Source organism: Trichechus manatus, unplaced genomic scaffold (genome assembly GCF_000243295.1).
Source record: "Trichechus manatus latirostris isolate Lorelei unplaced genomic scaffold, TriManLat1.0 scaffold00008, whole genome shotgun sequence".
Lineage (NCBI taxonomy): Eukaryota > Metazoa > Chordata > Mammalia > Sirenia > Trichechidae > Trichechus > Trichechus manatus.
Window position 1 is genome coordinate 14876779 of NW_004443944.1, and position 23121 is coordinate 14899899.

Sequence of the window (23121 nt, forward strand, 5' to 3'; positions counted from 1 at the left end):
TTTTCTGTGCTGAGTCATTTTTCTTTATGTATTTTCTCTTCATCTGTTTCATTGTTGTTGATTTTGTATTTGCTGAGTCTTTATATTTTTCTTGTTTTTTATTTTGATGTGTAGGATTGTTAGTTTCCTTGTGGTTACCTTAATATTTACTCCTATTTTTCAAAGTTTAAACCAGTCTTTTATTTCTTTTTATTGCCTTGACTTCCTCTCCATATGAAAAAATCTATGTCTAAATTTTTTAGTCCCTCTTTTTTGTTTTAATGTTGCCATCTTTTACATATTGACATCTGTGTTTCCTGATTTTCAGTGTTTTAGCTTTGATTTATTTTTGTGACTTCCCTGTCTGGGTTGATACCTGGTTACTCTGTCCTGTGTTCAAGTTTTAGGTTGTAGTCTGATGCTATTGATTTTCTAACAGAGGACTCCCTTTAGTATTTCTTGCAATTTTGGTTTGGTTTTTGCAAATTCCGTAAACTTCTGTTTATCTAGAAATGCCCTTATTTTCCCGTCATATGTGAGAGACAGTTTTGCTGGATATACAATTCTTGGTTGGCAGTTTTTTTCTTTCAAGGCTTTATATATGTCATCCCATTGCCTTCTGGCCTGCGTGGTTTCTGCTGAGTAGTCCGAGCTTATTCTTATTGACTCTCCTTTGCAGATGACTTTTTGATTATCCGTAGTCACTCTTAAAATTCTCTCTTTATCTTTGGTTCTGGCAAGTTAGATTTTAATATGTCTTGGTGACTTTCTTTTGGGATCTACCTTATGTGAGGTTCAATGAGCATCTTAAATAGACATCTTATCATCTTTCATGATATCAGGGAAGTTTTCTGCCAATAAATCTTCAACAATTCCATCTGTATTTTCTGTTATCCCTCTCTGTTCTGGTACTCCAATCACTTATAGGTTATTCCTCTTGATAGGGTCCCAAATAATTCTTATAGAGTTTCTTCATTTTTAAAAATTCTTTTATCTGATTTTTCCTCAAATAAGTTGGTGTCAAGTGCTTTATCTTCAGTCTCACTAATTCTGACTTCTGTTGCCTCAATTCTGCTCCTATGACTTTCTATTGAGTTATCTAATTATGAAATTTTATCGTTAATCTTCTGGATTTCTGATTGCTGTCTCTGTATGGATTCTTGCAGCCTATTACATCTGTCATTATGCTCTTGAATAACCTTCTTAAGATCCTCTATTGCTTTGTCTGTGTGTTCCTTAGCTTGTTTTGCGTTTTGCTTGATCTCCTTCCCGAGCTCTTGAAGAGTTCTGAATACTAATCTTTTTTATTCCTGCCTCTGGTATTTCCAAGAAATTCTCTTCCTCTGGAAAATTTCTTGATTCTGGGAGCTTGCTGAAGCCATCATGGTCTGCCTGTCTATATGATTTGATAGTGACTATTGTCTCCGAGCCATCAGTAAGTTATTCTATTTATTTATTTTATGCTTGCTTACTGTGTCCTAGTTTCTTGTTTTGTTTTGTTCTGATATTCCCAAATAGGCTGCTCGTGTGAGCTAGTTTTATTATTGGCGACTTTGAAGCTCTAACGTCCTGTCACCAGGTCGTTAGATCTGTTACTACGTATGTGAGCCCAGGAGTCTGTTTACTTGTGTGGATTCAGCCGATGTGTCCAGGTAGTCAGTCACCAAGTGTGTGGTGCAGGCTCTCACCTACAGTCCTAGACAGGCATGGGTGATTGGCATAGGCACAGGTATCTGGCTGCAGTAGGGGGTCACGCGTTAAGCAAGGCAGGGAGCTGACAGCTGCCCTTGAGTGTCTGGGAGGAAAGCATGTCCCTGTTCCCTAGAGGGTGTAGGTGGGTGGGTTTTGAAGCCAGACTATGAGCACGCAACATTGTTGGCCATAAGGACTGGGAAGCACCAATTATTCTTGGGCCCCTGTCACAGATGGCTAGGTGGCGTGGGTGGTGCCACCAGTCCTCAGGCCCCTGATGTGGGTAAGTGAGGACCCTGCTTAATGGGCAGAGCAGTGCCAAATGTCATGAACCTGCCACTTCACAGCTGAAACAGTTGAAGTTAGACTTCAGGTATACACCCTGTTGTACTGTGGTAATGAGGGCCTACACTGTTCAAATGGGCCCACACAGGTCTATGCATGGGTGAAAGGCAGTCGAAGTCCATGGACCTCTTATGCCTGTGCCTAGGCAAAGGAGCTGTGCCTACCCTGAGTTCCTGGCTCAGGGGAGCCAGCAGATTATTTTTTCCCTGTTTGTTAATTTGTTCCTTCTCCAAGGCCGAGAGAATGGCTCAGGGCGCATGATGGGTCCTACTTCTGGCCCAGGGGACTCGGCAATCGCTGAAGCTGGCCTGGGACCCGGTGCAGAGCAGGGAGTGGGGAGGTAAATGGGAGAGAGATTTTTCCCAAAGGGGGGTGTTTTTTGATCCGCATGGTAGGCCAGACGCAAGTACTTATCTCTTGCCAATTGAGTGCTGCTTTTCACTGGTTCCGGATGCCCGAGTAGACTCTCTGCCGCTGGGTCTCTCCCGATGTGGAAAATGTCTCCCAAGCGCCACTGCTTGCCTCACTGCGCACACGAGCTGATCAGGTCTGGGAATTCCTCGCTGCTTCCGAACCATCTCTCCCTCCCCCTGCCACTCAGTCCGATTCCTCAACTTTGCCTTTGATGTTCAGGGCTCCTAGATTGTCATACATAATCAATTCACTTGTTTTTTGGGGTCTTTGTTGTAAGAGGGACCACAGGAAGCGTCTGACTACTCTGCCATCTTGGCCCTGCCTCTCAGAGCTCTTTTATCTTTGGGGGTCTTTGATTTTTATACCTGTAGGTGGCTTGGGAGGTTCAACAAATGGGAGTTAGGAAGAAGTGTGGGTATGGGGGTCACTGGCAGCTTGGGGCCAGTTGCATGGACCCTCGAGACACCCCACAGGAACCCCAATTTAAAATGGAGCCCAAATGCAAAATCTCATTTCCTTCTCCCAACTTGGTGAGGGGGTAGTTTGGTTGCCTCCACTTTGCAGAGGAGGAAACTGAGGCTCAGAGAGGCCAAGCAATGCACCCAAGGTTGTCCTGTGTTAAAATCTGGGCAGCCAGAATTTTAATTCCAGGAAGAATGAATTCTCACTCTTCCCACACATTATATTGGTGGTCTGAACCCTTAAAAGTCTCAGAACCACGTGACCTTTAAACAGTAAGAGATGCAGCTTTGACCAGAGGATTCTTAAAGTACGAAAAAGAGGTGGATGATCTGATGCTGTGTAGATGGTGATCCAAAGTCTGGATTGAAACAAGAAGGCACTCCACCACCTACCTTGTCTCATTCCTTTCTCCTGACCAACCCTGGAGATCATTATCATCACCCCTGTTTTACAGCCGAGGCTTAGAAACGTTAAGTGAATTCACAAAGAACGAATTATATCCTGCATCTAGCTGGTTCCAAATCCATGCTTTTCCCAGTAAATAAACAGTGCTTCAGTTGGTCAGCAACGCTGTCTTTGCCTCCAGCATCATGTTTTGTTTAGTTTTTTAATTATGTAAAGGTTTAACTCTACAGAAAAATTAAAAAATACTATACTGAACCCCGTGTACCCATCACCTTGGTCTGACAGTTATTAACGTTTTTAAAAAATTACAGACATCATGGTATGTCACCAACTGAATGTTTCAGAATGTACATCAAGAAACAATGCCAATCACGATTCCATTATCCCAACTGAGAAAATGAAAAATAATGCTTCATATTATTTAGTCTCTAGTCCAAATTCGGAGCCCTGGTTGCTCAGTGGTTAAGAGCTCGGCTGTTGACCAAAAGGTCGGCAGTTTGAATCCACCAGCAGCTCCTTGGAACCCTGTGGGGCAGTTCTACTCTGTCCTCTAGGGTCACTATGAGTCGGAATCAACTTGAAGGCAACAGGTTTGGGTTAGTCCAAATTAAAAATTTTGCAGTCGTGGCAAGAATTTTTAAGCCCAGCTCAGTAATTGCAGAACACCAAGGATTTGGGGTGTGGGTGAGTGTTTTCTCCTGGGGCAGGGTGGTAAGGACAGGGCCCTGGGCTGGGAGTTAGGAGTCTGGCTTCTGGACCCATTGAGACTAATGATCTGCCATGAGGGTGTCAGAAACATCCTTTCTGCTTTCCGAGCCTCAGTTTCCCAATCTGTATTCTGAGATGGCTCACATAGCTGGTCTCTGAGGCCCCAGCCCCTTGGACTGAGTGTATCTCTTTTCTCTTTGAGCTTGTGTAGCTGCTACAGGGAGCACTGGGGGAGGCCTCCTGGGTAGGAGGCCACCAAAAGCCACAGCGACATCAGGTGAGTGTTCCTGGCAGCTGGAGGGCTGTTCTGGGGCCCTGTAAATGCCCCTGCAGGATATGCAGTTTCTAGGCACAAATAAATCTGCCTCATTCCAACATGCAGCGACCAGAGGTCACAAAATAGTGGCTCATGACTGGATTCAGTCTCGGGTGGTCGAATTTGTGCCACACAGTGCCAAGGGAGAAGATTGGGGAATTCCACACACAAAAATCCAGATTTCCAGCTTCTCATGGAAAATCGGAAGGTCTAGCAACACGTATGTGACACTCATTAGTGGAGTCCCCTATAGACCTTGACACAGTCCCCACCATTCCCTATTGCATCCCCAACATGCAGCTAAGGGACAGTTTCTATTTATCACTATACTTGCTTTGTTGCTTTTTCTCATGTTGAGAAATAATTCTCGAAATCTGTGTCTATTTCCAAAACAGGAAAACAAAAACTAGAGCAAGAAGGCCACACACTTTATTTTTTATGGGAGGCAGTGGGGTGGGGGGTTGGAAAAGGGTTAGGGAGACCCTCAGTTAATGACCGACAGCCTGAGGGTTGACAGAGCCCTGGGGGACGAATGGGTTAAGCAGGTTAAACAGAAGCTCGGGTTGGTCTAGCCCAGCTGGACAGAAACCAGCCCTTTACTACTTCCCATTAAATCCTGCCCTAGCCTGAGGCCCTGCCTTTGCACAGGCTCAACCCTCATTCTCTGTATTGAGTGGAAACTGCTGGATGGAGAGGTTGGGCGCCAACATTGCACAGCTAAGTGACGCCAGCCTCTTCCACGGGCAATGTAGAATGTGGACTGTGTGTCAGGCGCTTAATCTGCGTTAGCGCCCTTAACCCTCCTAGCAACCCTGGGAAGCAGATGCTGTTTATTGAGCACTAGCTGTGTACATGATTCATTCTTCTGACAAATATTTATTAAGCACCTGCTACAGGAGCCTAGGTGGTGCAATCGGTTTGTGATCGACTGCTAACCTGAAGGTTGGCAGTTCAAACCCGTCCAGCGGCTCCGCAAAAGAAAGCCTGGTGATCTGCTTGCATTAAGATGATAGCCAAGAAAACCCTACGGGACAGTTCTACTCTGCAACACATGGGGTCGCCATGAGTCAGGACCGATTCGACGGCAACGTGTTTGGTGTTTTTCTGTGCCGAGCACTGTCCTAAGTGTCGATGAACACGGAGTCCCTGCTCTCATGGAACTTCCGTCAGTGAAGGCATCAGGAAGTGTCTTCTTCCACCTCCCTTCTCTCCCACAAGCTCTGCACTCCGCCTCTGAGCCCATCATTCAGTCTCCAGCGACTTTCTCTGGAGCAGACTCTTGCAAAGTTGGAGCTCTGAGCTTCTATGGAGATGCCAGGGGAGGTGGTCTTTCCTGTCCCCTCATCTCTTTGTGAGCACTTTCTGAAGGTTCCATTTAAAGGAAATGTGTCATACAGGCAGTGTATGGGGCTGGAGTAACCTGTTCGTCCTGGGAACACCGCCCCTCTCCCAGCCCAGGGAGACAGGACACGGGAGCAGTGATTTGAGGCAGCAGTGCGTGGTGGTCCAAACTCAAACACCACACTCCTGGCTTCAAATCCCAGCCGTGCTTCAGGCTGGCTATGCGACTTGGGCAAGTGACTTAGCTTCTCTGGGCCTCACTTTCCCCATCTGTAAAATGGGAGTAACAACAGTACTGCTTGGAGTGGGCTGAAATAAGGATGAAGGGAGTGTAGGATAGTAACTGGGGAGCAGCTGGGTGGGTCTGAGAAGCGGGACCAGTAAGACTCTCAGGTGGGTACCATTTATTGAGCACCAGCTACATACCAGGCACTATGCTTGGCATTTTCCAAATTCTTCCATAATGGCTAGCACTTACTGAGCCCTGACTGTGGGAGGCACTGTGCGAAGCGCTTTACCCGACTAACACAGCGAATCCTTCCCTAACCCTACGCAGAAGGAACTGTTGCTGAGGCCCAGTTTATGGAGGAGGAAACTGGGGCACAGACAGGCTAAGTCACTTGCCTGAGGGCATATGGGGAGAAGTAGTTTCTAGCCCAGGCTGGCCTGGCTGCAGAGAACACACTTGACACGATGCTGCCCCCAAGTGGACATCTGCATCCCCACTTTGCAAATGAGGAAACTGAGGCCCAGAGAGGTTTCAGCGACCTGCTGCATTTCAGGGCCTGAGGTTTTCTCCTAAAACACCTTTGGCGGAGGGAGGAGGCGCTTCCTTTCCCTGCCCTTTATCCCACTGCCGCCAGAGCTCCCCAGTGAGCCGGGTGTTATTTCTGGCAGCTCTCTTCGTTCCCCAGAAAAGTCCTGAGGAGGCGCAGACAAAGGCAGGAAGCTGGGAGCCCAAGCGCCTGATGTGGCCCGCCTGGCAGAGTCCTCCGGTCCAAGCCCCATTCCAGGGTGACTCAACAGCCAGCCAGCGGGGGCGAAGGAGGCTCTATTGCGGGGCCTGCGGTCTCCAGCCTTGCCCACTGCTACTCTCATGCTCACTTTTTTGAAGCACTGCCAGGCCTTGTGGGGGAACATAGGCCCTGACCTTCCAGCTCCTGCCCACGCAGCCAACCACTGCCTGCCCATCCTGGTTCAGATGCCTTTTCTCAATCTCCCTTGAGCTTTAGTTCCCGTGGATTCCCTCCAACAACTGCTCATTCCTCCGTCACAGACCCCGCCCGCTAGCGCCTGCCACCTCTGCCTCTGTCCACCCTTTGTGCTCCAAGAGTGAGGTCGTGCCGCTGAAAGCAGCGAATACCAGAAAGATGTTTACCTGTGTTTTATTAACTACACAAAGGCATTCAACTGTGTGGATCATAACAAATTATTGAGAAGAATGGGAATTCCAAAACACTTAATTGTGCTCATGTGGAACCTGTACATAGATGAAGAGGCAGTAGTTCAAACAGAACATGAGGATACTCTGTGGTTTAATATCAGGAAAGGTGTGCATCAGGGTTGTATCCTTTCACCATACTTATTCAATCTGTATGCTGAACAAGTAATATGAGAAGCTGGACAGTATGAAGAAGAACAGGGCATCAAGATTGGAGCAAGACTAATTAACAACCTGTGACATGCAGATGACACAACCTTGCTTGGTGAAAGTGAAGAGGACTTGAAGCGCTTACGGATGAAGATCAAAGACCACATCCTTCAGTATGGATTACACTTCAACATAAAGAAAACAAAAATCCTCACAACTGGACCAATAAGCAACATCATGATAAACGGAGAAGATATTGAAGTTGTTAAGGATTTTGTTTTACTTGGATCCATAATCAAAGCCCATGGAAGCAGCAGTCAAGAAGTCAAGCAACATATTGCATTGGGCAAATCTGATGCGAAAGACCTCTTTAAAGTGTTGAAAAGCAAAGATGTCACTCTGAGGACAAGGTATGCCTGACCCAAGCCATGATAATTTCAATCACCTCATACGCATGTGAAACCTGGACAGTGAATAAGGAAGACCCTAGAATTCATGCCTTTGAATTACGGTGTTGGTGAAGAATACTGAATTGTGTTCCCCAAAAATGTGTGTCAACTTGGCTAAGGCATAATTTCCAGTATTGTGTGGTTGTCCACCATTTTGTGATCTGATGTGATTACCCTATGTGTTATAAATCCTAACCTTTATGATGTTAATGAGGCAGGATTAGAAGCATTTATGTTAATGAGGCAGGACTCAATCTATAGAATTAGGTTGTATCTTGAATCAGTCTCTTTTGAGATATAAAAGAGAGAATCAAGCAGGGAGGAGAGGGACCTCATACCACCAAGAAAGAAGTCCTGGGAGCTGAGCTTGTCCTTTGGACCCAGGGGTCCCTGGGCTGAGACGTTCTTAGACCAGGGGAAGATTGATGACAAGGACCTTCCCCTAGAATCGACAGAGAGAAACCCTTCCCCAGGAGCTGGTGCCCTGAATTTGGACTTCTAGCCTCCTAGGCTGTGAGATAATAAATTTATGTTTGTTAAATCCACCCACGTGTGGTATTTCTGTTATAGCAGTGCTTGATATCCAAGACAGAATTTGATACTGGCAGTGGGGTGTTGCTTTACCGGATACCTAAAATGTGGAAACGGTTTTGAAACTGTGAATGGATGGAGGCTGGAAGAGTTTTAACATGCCTAATGGTGGAAGCCTAGATTGCCTTGAAGAGACTTTTGGTGGAATTAAATTCTGGTGAGGGCTCAGAAGGAAGTGAGGAGAGCTGTAACACCAGAGACGGCGCAGATGACGGGAAGCAGAAACAGGAAACAGCAGCAGCAGAAACAAGGAGACTGGTGTCAGATGGTGTGGGAGCTGACCCGTGGAGCCAGAGAACTGAGTGCCTTTGCTCAGGAGGCTTCCTAGTCGAGTGGGCTGCCTCTGGGCACTTACTGGTGGAGCTAGACTTGCTGACCCATGGAGCAAGAGAGCTGAGTGCCTTCTGGCCAAGGTTTACTGTCGGAGTAGGGGGCCGCCAGGCACTTATCAGTAGAGCTAAAGAGCTTTGGAACACTTGCCTAAGCAGGGCAGATGCCTAGCTGGCCCAAGGACCCAATGGGCCAAGAGGCCAGGGAACCAGGAAGCAGAAGCTGAAGAGACAAGAAACACAGGAAGTAGAGCTGCCTTTGTCTCAAAGCGTAGGGCCCAGACCTCTGGGGTCTCAAAGGGTGGAGCCATGGCCTCTGGGGTTTCAAAGGGTGAGGCCACAGCCTCCTAGATTTCAAAGAGTCAGGTCTTCACCAACTCTCTTCTGGAGTGTGGGGCTGCCTTTCACGAGTGCCAGCGGGATGGGGCCGGATCTGCTGCCCAAAGCAGAACTGCGCCTGCCAGGCTTAAGGGGATGGACTCGCCACTCAGATGGACTAGAAAAATGGGGCCGCCCAAATGCGAGGGAGCAGACTTGCTGTTCCAATGGGCCTGGAAGGCGGAGCTGATGCCCAGGGCCAAGGGACTCCGCCCAGAATCCGGAGAGTGTGGCCAACACCTAGAGTCTGGAGGGTGGGGCTGTTGCCTAAATTGTCTCAGAGAACAAAGGATTATTTTCAAGCCTTGAGAGCTAATGTAATGTATTTTGCTGACTTGTTTGGTGCCTGTTACCCTGTCTTTTCCTCCAGTTTCTCCCGTTTGTGACGGAAATGTTTAGTTTGTGCCTGTCCCACCATTGTACTTCGGAAGCAGATAACTTGTATTCTAGATTGCATAGATGAAGAGGAATTTTGCCCCAGGAGATTTTGGACTTGGAGTTAAATTAAGACTTTTGCTACGATATGATGGGGTGAATATGTTTTACATGCAGCAAGGACATGAATTTTGGGTGGCCAAAGAGTGGAATGTAATGGATTGAATTGTGCTCCCCAAAAATGTGTGTTAACTTGGCTAGGCCATGATTCCCAGTATTGTGTGGTTGTCCACCATTTTGTGATCTGATGTGATTATTCTATGTGTTGTAAATCCTAAACTCTATGATGTTAATGAGGCAGGATTAGAGGCAGTGATGTTAATGAGGCAAGACACAATCTACAAGATTAGGTTGTATCTTGAGTCAAACTCTTTTGAGATATAAAAGAATCAAGCAGAGAGGAGAGGGATCTCATACTACTAAGAAAGAAGTCCTGGGAGCTGAGCTTGTCCTTTGGACCCAGGGGTCCCTGGGCTGAGAAGCTCTTAGACCAAGGGAAGATTGATGACAAGGACCTTCCCCTAGAACCGACAGAGAGAAACCCTTCCCTGGGAGCTGGTGCCCTGAATTTGGACTTCTAGCCTCCTAGACTGTGAGAGAATAAATTTCTGTTCGTTAAATCCACCCACGTGTGGTATTTCTGTCATAGCAACACTAGATAACTAAGACAGCTACCATCAAGTCGACTCCTTACTCATGGCAACCCCATGCACGACAAGATTGGACTGCTGTGACCCATAGGCCTTTCTTCCTAGTCTGTTCAGAGTCTTACAAGGCTGAAATCAAGGTGCCGGCCAGGCTGCCTTCGTATCGGGAGGCTCTGGGAAGAATCTGGATGAATTGAGTTCCTTGCATTGTAGGACAGAGGTTCCTTTTTCCTTGCTTGCTGTCAACCGAGGTCTGCTTTCATATCCTAGAGGCTGGCACATTCCTTGCCACGTGGCCCCTCTGTCTTCAAAGCCAGCAATAGAGAATCTCCCTTGTGTTGAATCCCTATCATGCTTTGAATCTCTTTTGCCTGGAAGAGCCCTGTCCCTTTTAAGGCCCATCACTTAGGCCCTGATTAGGTCAGGCCCACTGAGGATAATCATTCTTTGTTTCTTTTCTTTTTTTTTAGCTTTTTGTTTCTGAATTTGTTTATTTTTTTAATTATGCGTTAGGTGAAAGCTTACAGAGCAGATTAGATTCTCATTCCATAGTTTGTATATAAAGTGTTTCATGGCCTTGGTTTCATTCCCCACAATGTCTCAGCACTCACCCCATTTCTGTCCTGGGTTCCCCGTTTCCTTTCATCCTGATTTTCTACCCGTTCCTGTCTTCTCATCTTCGCTTTTGGGCAAATATTGCCTTCTTGATCTCACATAATTGATTGTTCTAAGGAGCACGTTCTTCTCAGGTGTTACTGTTTATTTTATGGGCTTGTCTGTTGTTTGGCTGGAAGGTGGTCTCTGGGAATAGTTTCAGTTCTGGGTCAGAAGGGCGTCTTAGGGCCTTAGTCTTGAGTGTAACCATTCTTTCTTAAAGTTAACGGCACCATATATTCCCCACTAGGAGGTTGTGGTTGTTTTCAAATTCTGCCTACCACAGTGAGCTATAAATATCGTTATATTCCCACAGGAGTCTCTGTGCTCTCACAGATGATTCTGATCTTGAATGTCACACACACCGCTTTCGCACTCCCTGGACTGAGCTAGCATGTACTTGTGGCTCCATTTAAAATACACCCCATGCCCTATACTCTTTATCTCCTTCCCTGCATTATCAAATGGTGATAAGGGCTGTGGTTTCTGCAGCCGACCTGGAGAGCCTCCCTTGGACCTGGGAAGTATCCCCTGGTTGGGCCATGCCTTGGAGTTTGGAAAAGATGCTGCCAGCTTCCTCACTAGGATGAAGGAGAAGCATGGTGACATCTTTACAGTAAGTTCCTCTTATGCCTTTTGGGAGAGAAAGAGATGAGCAGTGATTTCCTCAGCATCCTTCCATACACTGACCTACCCATCCAACATCCATCCAATGGTTCGTCCAACTTTCTGTTTATCTGTCTCTCCAACTGTAATCCAATGCTTATCTGACATCCATCTCTTCAATATCCCTCTAGCATCTTTCCAACATCAAGCTATGCAGTCATTCAATATCTATTCAATGCTTTACATCCATCCAACTGACCTCCATCCATCCATCCATGCATCTATCCTTTCTTCCTTCCATTCATCCTTCTATCCATCCATCTAATGTCTGTCCTTCCACCTATATACCCAATATCTGCCCAACATCCCCCCAACATTCATCCATATATTTCATTGCAGTCATCCATCTTTCCATATATTTATCCAGTATCTGTCTATCCATCCACTCACCCATTATCCATTCCTCCATCCTTCTACCCAAAATTTACCAAATATTCTTTCATTCGTGTACTCAACATCCATCCAACTTCATCCATATATTCAATTCTACCAATTTCCATTCCTCCATTTATCTACTAATCTATCCATCCATTATCCACCCAACAATCAGCTATCCAGGCATTCAGCGTCCAATGTCTCTTCATCCATTCATCTGTCCACTCAGTATATATCTGTTTATACCTCCATCTATCCATTCAACCTTCCAACATCCATTCAAGCAACTGCCACCCATCTATCCATCTTACATATATCCTTCCAACTTCCATCCATGCATATAACATCTATCATTCAATCTGTTTACCCAATATCTGCTTAGAATCCTGCCATCCTTGTACCCAATATTTATTCATACATTTATTTTCCAGCTAACCTCCAGAGACCCATCCATCCATCATTTCATCTAATATCCATTCATTGATCTATCCATCCATTTATTCACCCATCTAGCAATCCATCCACTAGCATTTACTCAACTGCATCCGTCCATCCATCCATCCATTCATCCATTCATCCATTTATCCATGTATTTTTCTATCCACCCATCTACAACCCATCCACTAGAATTTATCCAGTAGCATCCATCCATCCATCCCTTCACCAATCCTTCAATCCATCCATTTATTCTTCTATCCACCTATCCATATACACATCCAGCAGTCACCCTTTAACATTTACCCAACTTTGTCCATCCATGCATCCATCCATACATCCACGCATGCATCCATCCATCCAACCATCCATCTGTGATACACACAATATTCATCTGCTGCCTTCTCTAGGCAGACTCTTTCTTGATTGCTAGAGATATGGCAACAACCAAGATTACCATGGAGGATGCTTTAGAGTGAGATGGTTAAGAGCACAGCATTTTGTTCAAAAAAGCCCTGAATTCACAGCCTAGCTCTGCCACCTCTCAGCTGTGTGATCTTGGGCACATTGCCTTCCTTCTCTAAGCCTCACTTTTTCAGCTATCACTAGGTGAATGATAGTCCCTACCTCTCAGGGTTGTCATGAGGGGTCAGTGAGGGGATTTGTCTGTTAAGTGTTCGGTGGGGGCAGTGACTGGCACCTAGTAAGCCCTTGACTACTGAGAGCTGCTGTTGTCCATAGTAATACTCCTCACTCCATCCCTGCTGACTTCCCACAGGTGCTCGTGGGGGGCAGGTATGTCACTGTCCTCCTGGACCCACACTCCTACGACACAGTGGTGTGGGAATCTCGCACCAAGCTGGACTTCCACGCCTATGCTGTCTTCCTTATGGAGAGGATTTTTGACGTGCAGCTTCCGCATTACAACCCCAGTGATGAAAAGGCCAGGATGAAACCGTGAGTGGCTCAAGATGGCACCTGTTGGTGGGCTAGGGTGGGCGACCTGCTTCTTCCTGTGTAGCCCAAGTCCTGTGTGGGTTGTGCTTAGCTCCAAAGCACGTGTCTACTAAAGATATTTTGTTTTGCTTGAGCCAGGAGACAAGACAGATGAGAAAAAACAAAACAAAACAACCCAAAAGAATTGGGCTGAAGAAGAATTCTTTACCCAGTATCCCGATCTCTTTTAGGAGGCAGGCCAGTTTTAGCAGATCGAGGTTTGGGTCAGCCAGACCTAGATTCAAATCCCAGGTCTGCAGTTTCTTGCTTTGTGACCTTGGACAAATCCCTTCCCCTCTCCGAGCCTCTGTTTCGTTATCTGTAAAATGAAGTGGGATCAGTGGGTTGATTAATATTTTTGAATCCATGCTCTGTGCCAGGCACCACGCATTATCTCATCAGCCTTCACGACATGCTGGAGGGTAAGTAACTTATAGCCCCATTTTATAGATGAGGACTCTGGGGCTCAGAGAAGAGAAGTGACTTGCTCTAGGTCACTCAGCTAGAAAGTGGTGCAGCTCCTGAAATACAAGGAATAATTATATCAACAAGAGGACAGATTTCCTCTACATTCATTTAGCAAACATCTGAGGGCCTGCTATGTGCCAGTCACTGTTCTAGATGTAGGTGGTATGGAATGATGTCAGCCACCATGTGGAGATACTTGCCATATGCCAGGTGTTTTATAGGCACACTTTTGTATCTGTACATTAGCCATAAGAGGTAGGTGTTTTCATCCTTATTTTACAGACAAGGAAACTGAGGCTCAGAGAAGTGAAGTGACTTAAAGTCCACCACCAGTAAGTGGCAGAGCCTGGATTTGGATCCAGGTCTGTTAACTCTTCAGCTCATCCCCCTCCGCCTGAGATGTAAGGCAAATAAAACCCTGTGTCTGCCCCTAAAGAGCTCACACAGTATGATGGGAATCTTTAGTAATCTGCCTCCAGGAAGAACAACCTGCTGGAGTTAGGAAAGGCATCTAGAAACCTGTGTTTTGCAGGATTGCTAAAGCTGAGGAAAGGCCAGCATTATGGGTGAATACTGATTGGAGGCGATGCCCAGCTCTGACCTTGGCCTTGTGGGACAGCTGCTAGGAGTATTTCTGAGTCCAAGTGTCCTGGGGTACCCATGGGGTTGCACTGACAACAACAATCCACAGTTCACTGCATCCTGCCCCCACCTACCCAGAGAGAATCCCAGTTTCCTCCAGTGTCTGCTCCAAGAGTTTCCGAGAATTTCTTACGAGCTGGCATGATGTCTTCTGGGCATGGCTCCCACATGTGTTGAGGGCCACTGTCTGCATTGAGGAGCGATGCTTGGAGTGGGGTTGGGGGACCACTGGGTCAGGGTCAATTGCTGTGTCAGCACCCATTTACTGAGCACTGACAACGTGCCAGGTGCCGTGCTAAGCCCCTTACATGCATTGTCTCACATGAGTCATGTGTCTTTTCCAACAGTGTTCCAACTTGAACATTGAAAAGCCTTTACTACCTGGGAGTTCATGGACTCCCTCTGGACGCTTTCCCCCCATGAATTAATCAAGAACGCAGAGACTTACTCAGTCTAAAGGGATCCATCCTGTCCAAACAGCAAGTGGAGACAGAACTGGACCACCTGATCTGTATACTAGCACTATTCTTGTTGCTTCCACAAGGTGTCACTGTTGAACATTGGCTTTGCACTGCCCCACGGACACTCTTGTTCATGTCCTTTCTGGTCTTCATTCCTGCGCAGAAAGCAGAGGGGCCTTACTCTTATTTATAAGATCCCATCTGTCTTGGCGTCTACTCCTATGCACGGTCATGGCTCTCAATGTTGATCTGTATCAATGAGGCTCAGTACAGGCTTTGTCCTTCCAGAACCTTCCAAAACCTTCCAGAACTGGTTTGCTCCTCAATTCTTAAGCACATATGATGAGAGCAGGTCACTAGCCCAGATTCCCTTTTTTCTCATGTAGAGTTTACTTGGGGTCATGTCTTATTAGCAGTCATTGGTCAGGGGACACCTTAACCGTTCAAACAGATCTCTAACTTTGGATCTCAGGAAGGAAGGGTTGGGCTCTAAGTTCTTTCTCTTCCAGAAGGCTGTGGGTTCCTCATGCAAGCTCTGTGTGCCAGGGGAGGGACGGACTATCATGGTTAAGCACCCAGAGTCCAAAATTGGGCAAAGCAGTGTTTCAATCCCACCTGTACCACTTACTGGCTGTGTGACCTTGGGCAAATTACTTTCTTCTCTGTCCTGTAAAATGGGTGTTGTAATAGTAACTAGTATTCCTAGGGTTGTCAGAAGATTAAATGAGATGATTGTGCTTAGCACAATAAATGGTGACTATCGTTGTTGACGGTAATAGTAACACTATATCATCTGTATGAGCCAGTCTTCCAAAGGTCCCTGTTACCAGTGAGAACCTTGGGCTCTGGGACCCTAGGATTTGGGGAGGGAGGTGCCTGTGTGTCTTTGGGAGGCAGACTCTTACACCTCTGTTTCCTGCTCCAGGACTCTCCTCCACAGAGACCTCCAGGCTCTCACGGAAGCCATGTATACCAACCTCCGCACTGTCCTGCTAGATGATGCCACAGAGGCGGGCGGGGGCTGGCACGAGATGGGGCTCCTCGATTTCTCCTACGGCTTCCTGCTCAGGTGAGCCTGGGGTCCTCCACAGGGTCCTCCACTCTCCCTCTTGGGTGGAGACCAGCATCTGGGCCTGCATCAGCCGTGAGGGGTGGCCAGGTGAACCGGGCACTTTGTGGGTAGGGAAACACTTTGGGACACTTAAGACAAAGGCTGCAAGAAAGAGATTGTGCATCTGGGACCCGAAGTGTTCACCTGAACCCCAAAAGGGGTCGGGCCTCACTGGTCACCCAGGGAGAGGGTAGCAGGACAAGTCTTCAAAGACCATCTCTTCTTGTGGCTTCCAGACTTTGGGATATTGCAGTCCAGAAAAGCAAAATGTTTGGAGACCCAGCACTATAACGTTTTATCAGACCTTGTAAACGTGTATTAAAAGGTATGCAACTGGCCGTTCTTCAGCAACGCCAGCCACTGTTCCAGGCACTGAGGACACAGCAGGGAACACGGCAGATGGTGTTGTGAAGCTCAGAGTCAGCACTGTAATGAGGGAAACAGACAGTAATCCAATAAATAAAGACGGTTTGTCAGAGAGTGGTAAATGCAATGACGGACATCAACAGATGGGCGATAGTGTGGGGGGCTCCGGGAGCCAGGCTGACCAGTGAGGGCCTCCCTGAGGGTCTGACCTCAGAGCTGAGACCTGACTACAAGTTGTCCACCACGCCGAGATTCCGGGTAGAGGGAACAGCAAGTGCAAAGGCCCAGAGGTGGCAGGGAGCTGAGGGTGGAGGGTGGAGATGAGGTCAGAGTTGATGGGAACCAAGTCTTGCAGAGTCTCAAGGCCATGGAAGCGTCTGTCAGTTTGTCATACTGTGGTGGCTTGCGTGTTGCTATGATGCTGGAAGCTATGCCACCGGTATTTCAAATACCAGCAGGGTCACTCATGGTGGACAGGTTTCAGAGGTGCTTCCAGACAAAGACAGACTAGGAAGAAAGGCCTGGTGATCTGCTTCTGAAAATTAGCCAATGAAAACCTTATGCTTCACAGAACATTGTCTGATATAGTGCTGGTAGATGAGCCCCTCAGGTTGGAAGGCAATTGTTTTGTTACACATGAGGTCGCTGTGAGTTGGAGCCGACTCAGTGCCACCTGCCAACAAGATGGGGCATTATTGGGGGTTTAAGAGGAGGCCTGACACGATCCAACTTAGACATTGAAAAGCTCCCCCTGGCCGCTCGGTGGAGAATAGTCTGTAGGTGGAGGATGTGGAGATGAGAGGGAGGCCGTTGTCGTCGTCCAAGTAAGAGTAAAGGATGGCCTGGACCAGGGAAGTGGCAGGGAAGATGGTGAGAATTTGGGTAATTTACGGAGCTGAGGGGACCGGCTCAAAGATTTGATTGGGGTTGGAGGGGGTGGGCAGTGAGGGAAAGAGTGGTCAGTGAGGCATGTTGAGGACAGTTCCTTGGGTTTTGGTAGTACCTTTAACTGACCATCATTTCAAAAAAAAAAGAACATTTCAACTCCTCCAAAAACTTAGAGCAATATAGTTTCGGAATAAAGCACAGCCATTCACTGATACATACGAGCACATGGGCTCATATATGACACGTGTGTGTGCATACATGTATCCTCCATGTGGGCTCACTCATTTAATCCTCACAACAGCTCTGTGAGGCCGGTACTTTCCAAGTCCCATTTGACAGATGAGAAAACTGAGGCTTGGAGAGCCTCAGTCATTTGCCCAGAGTCCCACAGTTGGGTCATGGCCAGACAGGCCCCAGGGCCTGGGCTCCCAACCACGACCCTCTACATGTAAGCAGCCACATTCTTCCACACGGAGTGGGGCAGACTCCATCAGGGCTGCATTTGGTCTGGAATGCTAGGCTGGCTTGCCCTGTCATTGTACAGATGGGGAAACTGAGGTCCAGATAGGGCCAGCTAAAGCCACCTACCAAGGGCCCCTGGCTCCTGCCACCCCATGTCTTTGTGCAGGCAAAGGAGTCAGAGAGGGAGGAGTGGGACTTGGGGAGGTGGGGCAAGGCGGTGGCCTGTGGGTCTGTTTAGGCCCCATGGTAACAGCTGGCACAGTCTCAAGAAGTCAGATGCATACCAGAACCTGTAAATCAGCACCTGTGTCTTCAGGGCCTGAGGCCTGGGCTGGAGCTCTTGTTTCCTGGCTTGGCGGCTCTCGGTCTTTTCATCACCATCTGCAGCCCCTGAAAAAGGAAGAGAAGGGCTTAGGGTGGCACGGTGGATGCCAGGGACATAGATATGGAGGTGCAGGTTCATACGGCCTCAAACCATGAGGTACCCCGCTGACACCTTCCAACCTATTCTGTGTTGCCCTTGCCTCGCTCAGAGCCACATCCAGAGCTCCAGCCCTGGCCCATGGGACCCTGCAGGACTGGCCAACACTTTCTGCCCCATCCTCTCTCGAGGTCCCCACTCTGTCCCCTCCCTTCACACCGACCTCCTGCTGCTCCCTGAACCCACCAGGCATCTTCCCGCCTTTGCAGTCACTGCCCCCTCGTCTGGAGAGGCTGTTTCCCCAGATGTCTGCTTGGCTCCTACGTCAGTCCAGCCAAGTCTCATCTCAAGTGTCACTCCTCAGAGAGGCCCTTCCTGACACCCCATTCCATAGACAGCCCTCTCCCGTTACCCACCGCCCCAGTTTTTTGTTTATAGCACTTAGCGCCACCTATAGGTTGCATGTGTGTTTACACATGTAGTTATTTAGCAAGGAGGAATCCCTGTATCACAATGGTTAAGAGCTCAGCTGCTAAATGAGAAGTTGGTGGTTCCAACCCACCAGCAGTTCCACCGGAGAAGGACCTGGGGATTTGCTCCCATAAAGATTTACAAACTTGGACACTCTGTGGTCAGTTCTACACTGTCCTATAGGGTCACTATGACTAGGAGTCAACTCGATGGCACACCACCACCACCACCACCATCTGGTGGCATCAACAACAGTTATTTATAGCCCTGGTGGCACAGTGGTTAAGAGCTCAGCTGCTAACCAAGAGGTCAGCAGTTCAAATCCAGCAGCCGCTCGGTGGAAGCCCTACGGGGTAGTTCTACTCTGTCCTATAGGGTCGCTATGAGTCAGAATTGACTCAAAGGCAGTGGATTTTGTTTCGTTTTGGTTTCGGTCATATTATTTTGATATGGACATGTTGTAGGAAGGGTCTTCATGTCCACAGTGTGAAACCTCGTGGTCTTCTTGGTTTATTTTCATTGCCTATTTTTGGTAGAAATATTTGTACAGGATGAAGTTTCTCTGCTTCAGGAGAAACAGCAATGCAAGTGCCATGATAGATAGGGACATGTTTAACTGTAGTATCACGTCCACCCCAGGGACTGGCCGGCTCCTGCCCGTCTGAAATGGGGGCAGGCCATGACTCAGACCAGACCCTCTCCTTCCTCAAGATAAGATGAGCAGGAAATCCAGATTTTTGTATGAATTTGCCCAAGTATTAAAGTTCAGTTGGTTTTTAGGAAAACTCTGCTGGCCAAACAAAACGGGTTCAGAGACTGAATCCAGTTTATGGGCTGCCGCTTTACAACTTCTGCCATAAGGAAAGTGAGGGCCTTGGTAGAGAGAGAGAATTCCTTCTGGGCTGATGCAGAGGCTTACATCAGGCCAGCAGGTTAGACTCTGGAAGGGTTCTGCTGTTCTGAGGAAGGATTGCCTTCTCTTAGTGTGATGGGCAGGTGGTGAGCTCTCTGTCTCTGGGGGTATAGAAGCCAAGTCTGGTTGATAGGGAAGTGAATGGGATTCAGGGGGAAGGAAGGAATCATGTTGACCCCATAATTTCCCCCCAAGATAAGTATTCTTAGGACCAAGTTCTAACTGTTCATCCATCCATCCATTGACTATTTATTGAGGACCTTACTATGTGCCTGCACTGTGCAGGTGCAGGGAGACAGTGGGGGCCAGACGGGGACCAGACAGGCCTCTCCGTCCCCCACCCTCCTCATTCCTGCTCGCATCCTCTCCTGTTGTGGGAAAACCCCCTCCTGGGAGATCCAGGGACTAGGAGGAGCTCAGGTGGAGGAGGAGTGTTGTGGGGGCTTCAGTGGCCTCTCTGCAGAGGCCCCAGGCCCCACCCTGCCCTGCATGGAAAAAGTGAAGACTTGTGTTTTTCCTCCTGGGACTGAGGCCAGTGGGGCCAGGCAGGGGCTGAACTCCTAGAGCCTGAGAAAGAGGCTGGGGGTGGAAATGTTTCTTCTGAGGGTGTACTTGGGGGCGGGGGGGCGGTGTGTGTGTGTGTGGGGTGAGTGTGTGTCTGAGGGTGAGCATGTATTTGTGAGCAGGGGCAGATTATCCAATAGGCAAGGTAAGCACGGTGCTTACCTTTCTTACCAGATCACCTGTAGTAAACAATTTGATCAAAGATGTGGTGAAACCCATGTGAAATTGTGCACTACCAATTAGTAAGTAAGCACAAGGAAGCCCATGCTTACCTTTCTTACTGGGTTATCCACCTCTGTCAGGGATTGTAAATTTGAAAAGAGACTTTGATTCTGTAGGTAGGTGCTGTGGGGTTGGGAGAGAGACAGATGCCAGCCGTACCTAGAAGCAGTGTCTTTGATGTGGTGAAAAAATGTGGAATTCTTCACTACAGGTGACCTGGTAAGCAAAATAAGCATCATGCTTACCTTGCCTATTGGATAATCTGTCCCTGTGTGTGTGTATGACCGAAGGTGCACACGAGCTCCGTGTCTTCTCCCTTCTCTACACCTGGCCAGGCCTGTCCCTCCTGCTCAGACCTCCCAGGGCCCCCACCTCCCTCAGGTCAAGCCCAACCTTCTCATTGTGGCAGCCACCCTCCCTGCCCTGCCCTGCCCTGCGTGACCGACCCTGACAACTCCCAGACCCTCCCACTCCTCTCCTGGCACAGGCCAGCTCTGCCCCCTGGTGGACGACCCCTGGCGGCTCTCTGACAGGCTCCAGGCCTTTGCAAGGGCTGGGCCCTCTGCCTCTATCTACTTGTCTATCTCTTCCTGCCTCAGAGTGTTTGCACGGGCTCTTCCTTCTGCCTTGCACCCTCCCTCTGCTCTTCCCAGGCTTGCTCCTCATCCTTCAGTTTTCCACTTCAGTATGAGCCCTTCCCCTGCCACGTATCTGACGTTGCACCCCCACCCACCCCATCTGCTTCCCAGTGTTATGTCTGACCACACTGCTGAGCACTGTCTGACGTAATACACACTGTACTCACTTCTCTAGTCTACTGTCTGTCTCCTGGCACTGGAGTGTAAGCTCCATGAGGGCCGGGGTTTTGTCTGTTTTATTCACTGCTGTCTCCCGCATGCCCAGAACAGTGCCTGGCATACAGTAAACCTGTTGCCACTGAGTCAATTTTGACTCATAGCGACCCTGTAGGACAGAGTAGAACTGCTCCATAGAGTTTCCAAGGCTGTAAATCTTTACAGAAGCAGATTGTGGCATCTTTGTCCTGCAGAGCAGCTGGTGGATTCGAACCGCCACCAGGGCTCCTTTGGCATACAGTAGGTGCTCATTAAATGTGAGGAATGAAGAAAAGTTTGTAAGCTGCCAGGGGAGGGCTTGACTGGGAGTGTCCACCCACCCACCTGCTTGCTACCCTCAGAGCCGGCTACCTGACCCTGTATGGAGTTGAGGCGCTGCCACGCACCCATCAGAGCCAGGCCCAAGACCGCCTCCACTCGGCTGACGTCTTCCACACCTTCCGCCAGCTCGACCTGCTGCTCCCCAAACTGGCACGTGGCTCCCTGTCAGTGGGTGAGCATCGTGGGGGCCCTGGTGGGCGGCAGGGTGATGCAAACACCTAGAAGGGGGATGCAAGCTCAAGGTGAAGGATCAGAGGTAACATAGAAGGAAGGACAGTCTAATACCCTGGGAGACAGTAAGATCCCCGTCGCTGGAGGCATGCATGAGCACAGTGCCAGAGAGGGAGGGCTTGGAAATTCTGATTCAGAGTATCTGCCATGGGGCCTGGGAATCTTGTGTGTGTGTACGTGTGTGTGTTCCTTTTCTTGTTTTAATATTTTAGCTGTTTTTAAAAGTTTTTACAAGTAGTTTGTGCTCATTATAAAAAATTAAGCCATATAAAATAATGTAAAGACAATAATAAAATTCTTCTTCTCCACTCTATCCCCACCCCCAGTTCACCACTGCTTTCCACAGAGGTAACCACAAGGAGCAGCTTGGACTACGTTCTGGCAGAGCTTTCGCGAAAACAATTACAGTCACGTGTGTGCGTGTGCGTGCGCACACATGTATTGTTTTTATTATTTTCTATTTTTAAGGTTTTTCCTTTCTTTTTTTTACTGAGGGGGAGGAAAGGTATAATTTACATGGGGGCAGTGGTGGTTTAGTGGTAGGATTCTTGCTTTCCATGCAGGAGACCTGGGTTCGATTCCTGACCAGTGCCCTGAAAGGGAATGAGGCTGCTCTTTTCCACCAGATGTTATCAGTCTTCCCACTTGTTTGCCAATCTGATGGGCAGAGGCGGGAACCTCATTGTTTAATCTGCATTTCCCCACAACATTGTCCACATGGAGTTATCAGTCTTTACAATCTTGGCCAATCTGATGGGCAAAGAAAAAGGCCTCTGGCCTTATGGCAGTTCCCTGACTACTGTGATGAGACATCTTATGTGCTTCGCCTGGCGTGTTCATTGCCTGTCTGTGAATTGCCTCTTCATGTCCCTTATTGTCTTTTTGGAGCCCTGGTGGCGCAGTGGTTAAGAAGTCAGCTGCTAACTGGAAGGTCAGCAGTTCAGATCCACCAGCCGCTCCTTGGAAACCCTACTGTCCTACAGAGTCGCTGTGGGTCAGAATCAACTTGACAGCAACGGGTTTCTGGTTTTTTTTAATCATCTTTTTGTGGGCATTGGTTCAGCAGTAGAATCGTCACCTTCACGTGGGAGACCTGGGTTCAATTCCCAGCCAGTGCACCTCATGCGTAGCTGCCATATGTCACTGGACGCTTGCCTGTTGCTACGATGCTGAACAGGTTTCTGTGGAGCTTCCAGACTAAGATGGACTAGGAGGAAAGACCTTTTGAAAATCATTCCGTGAAAACCCTATGAATCACAGCGGTCTGATCTACAGCGAGTCATGGGGATGGCGCAGGACAGGGCATCATTTTGTTCTGTTGTGCATGGGGTCACGACAAAACGGCAGCTAACAACGACAAATCGTCTTTTTAGAGGTGACTCATTATCTTCCTGAATCCTGCCATCAATGCTGGAAGATTGCTATTGTTATCCGCATTTTGCAGATGAGGAAACTGAGGCTCAGAAAGTTAAAGTCACTTATCATAGACACATGGCTGGTAGGTGGCAGAGCCAGCAA

The 23121-nt window shown here is 48.1% G+C and overlaps 1 protein-coding gene across 1 annotated transcript in view; it reads left to right on the plus strand.

The window, feature by feature from the left end:
• PTGIS (prostaglandin I2 synthase) overlaps positions 1-23121 on the plus strand; it is a 49556-nt gene that overhangs the window by 8572 nt on the left and 17863 nt on the right. Inside the window, exons 2-5 of the mRNA XM_004370257.1 lie at positions 11229-11352; positions 12991-13169; positions 15705-15848; positions 21393-21544. Of these exons, the coding sequence (XP_004370314.1) occupies positions 11229-11352; positions 12991-13169; positions 15705-15848; positions 21393-21544 (599 nt within the window). The remainder of the gene's footprint in view (positions 1-11228; positions 11353-12990; positions 13170-15704; positions 15849-21392; positions 21545-23121) is intronic.